A 9,236-nucleotide genomic window follows, 5' to 3' on the forward strand; every position below is an offset into this window, starting at 1 on the left:
TCTTGGAGACCCCGTTTCAAATCAGGTTTTGGAGAATCCCATCCCAGAGCAGTTTTTGGGGTGGTTCTCAGAGTCCCCTGTCCCATCACAACCCCAGGGGTCCCCAATCCCCAGCGTGGCCTCACACTCTGCACCCCAAGACACCCAGATGAGGCCCCAGTGCCCCCCCACTTCCAGGGAGTCCAACACACCCTCTCTGAACCCAGCCCTCTCGTTCTAGGGTCGAGACAAATCCATGGATTTCCCCATTTTCCAACTTGCTAAGTTCTGCCTGGAGCCCTCACGTTGTTCAAGGGTTCCAGGGAAGCTGAAGCTCCTGGGGCAGTCACAGGTCCTGGAGCAGCTGAGGCTCCTGGGGCAGTTGAGGTTCCTGGGGTGTCTGAAGGTCCTGGGGTGTCCGATGGTCCCAGCTCACCCCTCCATCCCATGGACCTCCCATCCCACCATTGTCTCCTCCATCCCATGGACCTCCCATCCCGCCATCGTCTCCTTCATCCCATGGATCTCCCCTTGCTCCTTTATGGATTCAGACTGGAGCTGGGAGACTGTTGGGAAAAACAAGGATTTAAGTGATTATTTCTCTCTTTTAGCAGCTCCCAGACACATCTGGGCTCTCCCAAAACCCAGAGCACGGATCTGCCTGGGAAGGGACAGCTCTGAACTCCTCATTCAGCTCATGGATGAGGTTCATTAAAAGCCTGGTAATGAAACATCTGGAGGGCTGGGAACGGGGCCGGGCTTCCCACTATTCCCTGAGGAACTCTGGCTGAGGGGACTGGGGTCACCAGTAATCCTGACGTTACAAAAGCCTTTTCATGGAGTCTTTGAGGCAAAGCAACTGAAGGACCTTTGTGGGGCTGGCAGGGAGCGCTGGGGCGGTGGCTCCTGGGAGCAGGAATCCAGGACTGCTCCAGTGAAATGGGGAGGTGGGAATTCTGGCTGGAGCCTGGAAGTCACGGCCAGGCTGGGGGGGATGGCTGAGATGAAGCTGATTGCTTGGAGGTGCTGGATGAGGCTGGATGAGTTCATCCAAGGGGGTACTGGGTGGGCACCCATCCCATCCGTGTGTCCCTGTTATGGGGGAACAAGGCCACTGGTGAGGGTGACAGGAACACCCTGGTGGGATGAGGATGCTCAGGTTTGGTGGGTCATGGGGATAGGATGGGGCTCCGTCAGTGGGATGGAGCCACTCTGGAGGGACAGGATCAGCCTTTGCGGATGGGGCGTCTCCTGTTCTGTGGGGGAATCCAAATGGGATAGGGGCACCCCAGCAGGACAGGGACACCCAGGAAGGACGGGGGCACCTTGGATTGAACAGGGGCACTGAGGTGGGATGGAGGCACCCAGATGGGATGGGACACCCTGGATGGGATGGAAAGACTTTGGATGGAGGTACCCGGATGGGATAGGGGCACCTCAGATAGGGCTCCCTGGATAGGGTAGAGGAAGTCTGGATGAGATAGAGGGAGCCTGGATGAGATGGGGAGCACATGGTATGGGGGGGATCATGGAAAGATGGAACACTGATGGGATGGCAGGCTCTGGATGGGATGGGGTGTGCTGAATGAGAATGAGGGATTCAGATGAGATGGGGGGCCCTGGACAGGATGGAGGGGCCCGGGGCAGGATGGGGGGAACATAGATGGGATGGGGGGACCCTGTACATACTGGGAAGCTCCTGAATGGGATGGGGGACCCCAGACAGAATAGGAGCCCTGTCTGTGTAGGGTGGGCCCTGGGTGTAATTGCAGGGACAGGGGCAGGATGAGGGATCTGGGCAGGATGGGGAAAACACAAAGGGGATGGGGGACCCTGAATGGGATGGGGGTCCTGGACAGTATGGGAGCCCTGGCCCTGCAGGGGACACTGCGGACGTATCGGGGAGCCCCTGGATGGAATGGAGGGAACACAGATGGGATGGGGGGACCTGGACGTGCTGGGGAGCCCCTGGAAGCGGCGAGGATCCCTGGACGGGATGGGGAGACCCAGAGCGGCTGAGGACCCCTGGACTTGGCGGCGCTGCCCTGATCGGTCCGGGTCCCGCCGTCGGGCGCTCGCCGGTGGCGGGGCCGGTCGCGGGGCGGTGCGAGCGCCCTGCCCTGCCCCGCGGTGTCGGTTTGCAGCCGGGCTCCTCCTCCCCCCGCCGCCCCGCGCATTCCCGATCCTCCCGGGCGGCAGCGGCGGCGGCGGGGCCCGGCGGGGCCGGAGCGGGGCGGCCGGGCCGGACCCCCACCATGCCGCAGCTGGAACCCGCGGCGGGGGACGACCTGGGGGCCCCCGACGAGCTCATCGCCTTCCAGGACGAGGGCGAGGAGCAGGACAAGGGCGCGGGGCGCGGCTCGGCCCACGGGGACCTGGATGAGCTCAAGTCCTCCCTGGTCAGCGAGACCGAGAACCGCGGCGCCGGCTCCGGCTCCGGCTCCGGCTCCGACCCCGAGGTGAGGCCGGGGGGCGGCGGGGGCCGCGGCGGGCGGCGGGACCCGCTCCCGGCCGCGCTCACCGCGCTCTCCCCGCAGGCGGAGCGGCCCCCGCAGCCCCGGGAAAGTTTCCAGAAGCCGCGGGACTATTTGGCAGAAGGTACCGGCCCCCCCCGGCCCGATCCCCCCCGGTCCCGGCCACGGTCCCGGCCCCCGCCGCATCCCCCCGGGACCATCCGACACTTCGCAACTTCTTTGTTTCCGCCCCCGGCTGCGGGCGGGACCCCCGGGACCCTTCCGTGTCCAACCAACCCCCTCCCGGTGCCCGTCCAACCCCCCCGGGTCATCCCCCCTATGTCCAAACCTCCCCCGTCTCCCCCCGCTGTGTCGTGTCCCCCCTTCACCGGAGGAACGGGTCCCGACGGCCCCCCAGCGCTGATCCCGGCCCCCACGGCCTCACCCCCCCCGGTAACCGGTCCCCAATCTCTTCCCACGGACGGATCCGTGTCCGCCCCCCCCCGCGGAGCCGTCCCCCGGGACCTCCCATGCAGCCAGGGACCCCCTCGGGAGGGCGACTGGTCCAGGACACCTCCTGCCTCGCCGCCAGCCCAATGCCCCCCACCTCCACAACTGGGGCCCCCCTTAAGGGGACTGCGGCCCCCCCCACTGCGGGGCCCCCCCGAAGAACGAAGGACCCCCTTGAGGGACCTACGTGCCCCCCCCCCAGAGAGGACCCCCTCGAGGGACTTGAGCATCCCCAGAGGGACCTACCTGGGACCCCCCAAGTGGGACGCCTCCTCGTGAATAGCCAAGGACCCCCCAGGGGACTTCAGCACCCCCAGAGGGACCTTCACCTACCCCCCCATGCCCCCATCTTTCCCCCCCCCCATGGGAGCACCCCCATCCCCCGTGTGTGTGCCCCCGACTCCACCACCTCCTGACCCCCCCCTTCCTTCTCTCCCCAGTGGTCAGACGCCAGCAAGATGGGGGTTTTTTTAAGGGCCCCCCCTACCCCGGCTACCCCTTCCTGATGCTCCCCGAGCTGGGCAGCCCCTACCTCGCCAACGGAGCCCTGTCCCCCGGTGGGGCCCGCACCGTAAGTGTCCCCCCGGCCCCCCCCAAACCCTTTCTGGGATGCTCAAACCCCACTTCCCCACAGGGAAGCAACCGCTTGGTGTTGGCAACCCCCAAGGGGTCAATTCCCCTTATGCTGAGCTGTTTTGCCCCCTCCCGGGTATAGGGACCCCCCGGAGGTGTCGGTGAGTTTGGGGGGGTCCGCGCCCTGAAACCTGACCCTGAGCTGCGCCTCTTTTCTCATTGAAAACCTACTTGTTGGAGCTCTCAATGGGCTGACATTGTCTGGCCCTTAGGAAAGTGATTAAGCAAATGGAGTGAGGATTTGGGGAGGGGAAAAGAGGGGGGAATGCAAAGGAGAGCGGGATTGACCTCCCCCACACACCTCAGCATCACCCCTCTGCACCCAGAGCATCCCAAACTCCAGCCTGGTCCATGGCCATGAGCCTGGCTGAGAAACTCAAAGTGAATTCAGAGCTCTGAAGTGAATTTAGACGCTGGGTTAAAACCGCATTTAGCCATAGGACCCCATTCCCTGCCTCCGTTTCCCCATCCCGAGAAGGGATGTGCTGTGGTACCCATCAATCCTGGCTGCAGCATCGCAGTTTTCCGGGTGGATTTCTCCCTCGGTGGCACCGGAGAGATCAAAGCCTATCCTTTGCCCTATTGTAAGCTGCGTTTCCGTATGTAATATGTAAAGGAGGGCAAAAATCAGTGCAGTTAAAATGGCTTAAAATCCCGGTTGGGGTCCGGCTTCCCAGTGGTGTCATGTGGTGAGTTTTCTATGTGTTTGGGATTTGTTTGGGATTTATTGGAAGTAACTGGTTTGAATGGTGAGGACAGGGGATGTGTGAGAGAAATCTCCCAAGTTTGGCTGCTGGCTGGGAGCTGGATAAAGGTTGTATTCCCAATTTGTCACTTTTGGTCTGAGTACGTTTTGGAGATGATGCACAACTGGCCATGATCCCAAATACCGGCAAGGAAAATGGGATAATGAAAAGAGACTGGGATTCGTAGAACCTGGCCGCTAATGATGATTTAATGAATCCCAGAAAAAGAGATTAATTAAAAGGAGCTGGGAGAGGAGCTGCTGTTGCATCCCGGGTGTTGATGCTGAGCCTGTTGAGGGATGAGTGGGGATGGGAAAGCCCCGGATTGGGGCCGAATCCCACTGGGTCCTATGCAGAGCTGAGCCTGGGGCACTGAGTGCTAGGGGAAAGCTGGGGGTGCTGGGGGAGTTTTGGGGGTGCACGTTGTGTGTCATTGCAACCCGGAGGTGTCTGGAAAGGGAATTGTGCTGGGCCGTATCCTGTTTCATGGAATAAAACCCCACAAGCTCTGCACCACTCAGCAGACCCCATCCTCTGAATCCTGGGATGCCAACTACCGGGGAGCCTGGACTGGGACATCATCCTCGATCCTGCATCCTGGATCCAATGGGGCGCAGCATTCTGAGCCCATTCTGCATCCAGGCGCTGCCCATCCTCATCCCGGGAAGCTTCGAGGCAAGACCGGACACGTGTGGCACAGGGTGGCAGGAGCAGCCCCGAGAGCTTTTTGTTTTCCCGTTTCCTTCTTTTTCCCCCCTGCAGCCACTGGAGGAAATGAGCTGATCCGCGGGATCCGGCCATCCCAGTGGCCACAGCATCCCTGGGGGGACTGCGGCTTGAATCGCACAGCTCCGAGTGGGAAAAGGGAAGATTTTGGAGGGAAAAATCCCCAAATCCGAAGAATCTCTGTGCCGGGAAAGGCTCCCTTGATGCTGATATAGCCACAGCAGCAGCTAAACCACTGGATGAGCTTTTGGGGATGAACAAGCAGGCAAGCGGCTGCTTCTGCATCTCTCTTGCTGCAGAATACCTGGAAACCTGGAAAATGAGTTTGGAATATGGAAGTGCGATGCCTAAACCAGGAGCAGCACCTCCGTCCCTGTGCAAAGCTGCTGGGCACTGAAGCCAGGGGATGCTCCAGCATTTTGGGTTAATCCACTCCAGTATCACTGGTGTTGGTTCCATTCAGGACACTGGAATTTGGGATTTCCCACTCCCTGGCATCACTGTTCTGGAATATTTTGGGGCCTCTCTAGGGTGAGGTTGGAATTTGGCAGGATCTAATCCTGGCATTGCCATTCAGAGGAACATTTAACCTGGTTTTCCCTGTGGGTGCACCAGGAATCAGGAATTGAGGACTCCTGAGGCTGAGTTTGCCTCCCTGGCATCATCACCCCTCAATTCCCCAAATTAGGAAGCTACCCAAGGCAGGATGGGAAGCAAAAGCTCTGGGCACCGTGAGCGGAATGGATGCAAACCCCTGTTGCCGCCACGCTGGATCCATCCCATCAGGATCATTTGGAGCTGGTGCCTTCTATCCCAACCCTGGAACAAGCTGGATCCATAGTGAGGCAAAATCAGATCGGGATATCCTCCTCCAGGTTGGAAAAGGAGTGGAACCGGACGCTCAGCATCCCCAAACCAGGCACGGCACCACCAGGGAGGTGAAGGTGGGACCATGCAGTGGTATTGACCAACCTCATGTGGGGTTGTCGTGATTCCATCCCTAAACAAGGAGTTTAATCCCAGGAATTCCAGTCTGGAGGCAAGGATTTAAATGCAGCCAAAGCACCCAACCAGCTCCCTGTGTCGAAGCCATCCATGCTCTGGTGTCATTAGTGCATCATTGGGTTGTGGCCCTCAAGTAAATGAGGGAGAAAAGCATCATTTGGGCTCCTTTCGGCTTTGTTCCCGCCATTCCCAAGCCCAGCTCCCGATCCCGGCGCGGGACAGAGGCAGATCTGTCTGCAAAGGAAAATTCATCCTGGCCCCGCGCGGCTGCCAAGGAAAATGATTCAAATTCCGAGTTTTTGGCAAGAAAAGGGCTTGTTCCCAAAGCCGGGCGGGTGCTGCCGGAGGCTCCGCCAGAGCGGGGAAGGCTTTGGCTTGTGCTCCGGTGGGAGGTGGGATGGAGGTGTTAGGATGCAGGGGGGCTCAGCATCCTTTGCCAGTCGGGTTCCGGGCGCTTCCTTGGTATTTACTGGTTTCTTTGGGATTCCCCTCCTCTCAGTTTCCGTCCCCACCTGGGAAATAGGAAGGAAAACCAAAGGATTTTTCCCACTTTTTGGCTTATTTTGCTCAGCAGCTGGGCCCATCGCATCCCTCCCTGCAGCAACCCCAGCCTGTGCCTCAGTTTCCCCTGTTGAGCCTCTGCACACAATGGCCCCTTTGTGTCTCCTCCTTAATTATGCCATTCGGCTAATTACCCTGAGGTCTGCTTGGAGGGGCTAAATGAGACCTACAGGAGGTTTCCACTAAACCCCCCCCCTCAACTTCTCCCTCCTCCCTCCCTTTTCCAACACGATTCCCAAATGAAAGCAATGAAGTAAGTGCTCCGGGCGACTCTCATCAGACCTGGTTTTGTTAAGGGGACTTAACACGCATTCATCATCCCGCTGCTATTCCCAGCAGCTGCTTTTCATTAGTTTTCCTTCCTTGAAGTCACTGGCGGGAGCGGGAGGGAAAAGAGGAACCCGGAGCAAAGCGCCTGACGCATCCCGGCCAGAGGAAGAGGAGGGATAAGGGAAGAGGAAGGCCATGATTGCGCCGTCTCTCCAGGCTTGGGTCAAGGGTTGAGGGGGCAATGGGATGGGATGGGGAAGGTACCGGCAAGGAGAATGAGGGAGGAGTGATGGTGATGATGATGATGATGATGGTGATGTTGATGCGCGGTTCCACGGCTTCTTTATGGGGTTAGTTTTGGGCGGTTCTGGCACCCTGTGCCCTGGGAATTGACCCCTGATCCTTGGGGATTGATCCGTGATCCCTGAGAATCACTCTCTGAGCCTTGGGAATCAGTCCCTGAGCCATGGGGATCGATCCCTGAGCCCTGGGGATTGATCCATGAGCCCTAGGAATCGATCCCTGAGCCCTGGGGTCAGTCCCTGGGGCCTGGGAATTGATCCCTGTGCCCTGGGGAGCCCACCACGAAGCATGGCAGAGGGCAGGGGAGGTTGGCAGGCCGTGATGCTGGGTGAGCTGCTGTCCTGTGGGTGCTATCTGGGGTGTTAAAGGACCCCCAAGTGTCCCATGGGTGCCGCTGCCTTGGTGCTCCCCCAAGCCTGGGTGCAGCATCACCCAGCAGGATGCAGAGATGCATCCGGAGGTGGCAGCCACCAAAATCAGGAGCTCTGTGTCCATTGGGAGCAGCAGGACCCTCCTCACCCACATTCCCACCCCATGGTGGCTTCCAGGGACATCTGCCATCATTCCAACACCCTGGATGGACTCTTAAATGTTTTACACATGCAGAAGCCCATTCAAACCCCTTCCCGGGGTGCACATCGTGTGTCACGTCCCCCAGGTCCAAGGATGCTTGGGGGGGGCTTGGAGCCGGTGGGATTTTTCCTGCCGGGGTGGGATGAGCCCTTTGCACCCGCTGGGATCCCCTTGGTGCGGATGCAGCCGCTGGGGGATGAATGGAGCCATTCAGCGTGATGGACGGGAGCTGAAAGCTGCATACAAAAGCCTGGGGGCAGCGGGGAAAACTTGTTACCGCCAGGTTTGGGGCTCAGGGAGGGAACTGCGGTCAGTTGGATCCTGGTGTGTCCAATCCCAGCTTGTTCCATGGCTCCTGCGAGCAGCAGGGATGCTCCGGCATCCCCGTGTGGAGGATGCTCCAGGTACCTGCGGGCAGTGGATGCTTGGAACATCCCTGCTTTGGGATGAGGCTCCTGGGAGCTGGCTCTTGGTATTACTTGTGAGCCTTATCCTGCTTCCTTCCATCCCTCCCATCCTGCCTTTCTGTGGAGCCGTAGCTGGGTCCGGGCTGTTCCTTGGCATTCCCAGTGTGATGACAGAGGGGCTGTACTGTGAGATAAGGTTGGCTTTAAGCACTGCCTCTCTGAGCTCATCCCAAATGGGGATGTTGTTGGGCTCATTTTCCAGTTTCCAGCATCTTTTCCTGGTTTCCCATCCCAATGCTGTTGGCGTTTCCCACCTGGTGCCACTGGCTGAGGGCTTTGGAAAGCATCATGGGAACGGTCAAGCATCCTTTAGTGAGGGGTCCCAAGCGCCCAGCACCTGCTCCTACCCCAGATCTGTGTCTCCAAAGCCATTGGCTTGGTTTGTGTCACTCTGGGAAGGGACATCAGGAGCCATGGGGACAACCTGAGCCGCAGCATTGCACCCCTTCACAGCCCTTTAAAACCCCAATGGGAAAAGGAAGAATCCCACCAGGAATCCTTGGGGTTCTCCTGAGCGGGATGCAGAGGTGCAGGACACCCCCCAAAAGGGTTCATTCCTGCTGGAAAGCAGCAACATCTGGAGGAGATTTGGCTGGGAAGCGGCTGGGAGCGGGAGGAGGGGTGAGGATTTACGGCTTGTTTCTGGGGCTGTAAATCCCAGCTGTAATTGGGATTTCTCCCTCCCTAATTATCCGTGGGGAAGCGGAATGCGGCGGCTCAGTGCGGGGATGCAGGATGGGCGAGGGGCTGGGATGCTCCTTGGTTTTCCTTCCTTTTCCTTGCCATGGGGGTGCTTGATCCGAGCTCGGAGGGAGAGCGAGGGACTGGGTTCCCTCAACCCATTCCTGCCCAGGGATGGAATCCTGGTGGCGAGTGTGCGGCCGCCCTCCTCCGAGTCCCTGAGTGGGATTCGCTTCCCATGGCCCATGGTGGCCTTTGAGAAGGAGCTTTTGCCCCGCCCCCCTTTTTGCCCCATTCCACCCCTTTTTTCCCCTCTTTTTCCCCTTTTG

General features: G+C 59.4%; 1 protein-coding gene across 2 annotated transcripts in view; it reads left to right on the top strand.

The window, feature by feature from the left end:
- Window positions 1-2,234: 2,234 nt before the first annotated feature.
- Window positions 2,235-9,236, top strand: part of TCF7L1 (transcription factor 7 like 1) — a gene marked incomplete at its 5' end in the record, with an annotated part of 16,167 nt that continues 9,165 nt past the window's right edge. For both annotated transcript variants that reach the window (XM_080634515.1, XM_080634516.1), the window contains 3 exons: window positions 2,235-2,438; window positions 2,517-2,577; window positions 3,383-3,513. In XM_080634515.1, the coding sequence (XP_080490641.1) occupies window positions 2,235-2,438; window positions 2,517-2,577; window positions 3,383-3,513 (396 nt within the window). The remainder of the gene's footprint in view (window positions 2,439-2,516; window positions 2,578-3,382; window positions 3,514-9,236) is intronic.

This window comes from Psittacula echo (genome assembly GCF_963264785.1).
Source record: "Psittacula echo genome assembly, chromosome: 25".
NCBI lineage: Eukaryota > Metazoa > Chordata > Aves > Psittaciformes > Psittacidae > Psittacula > Psittacula echo.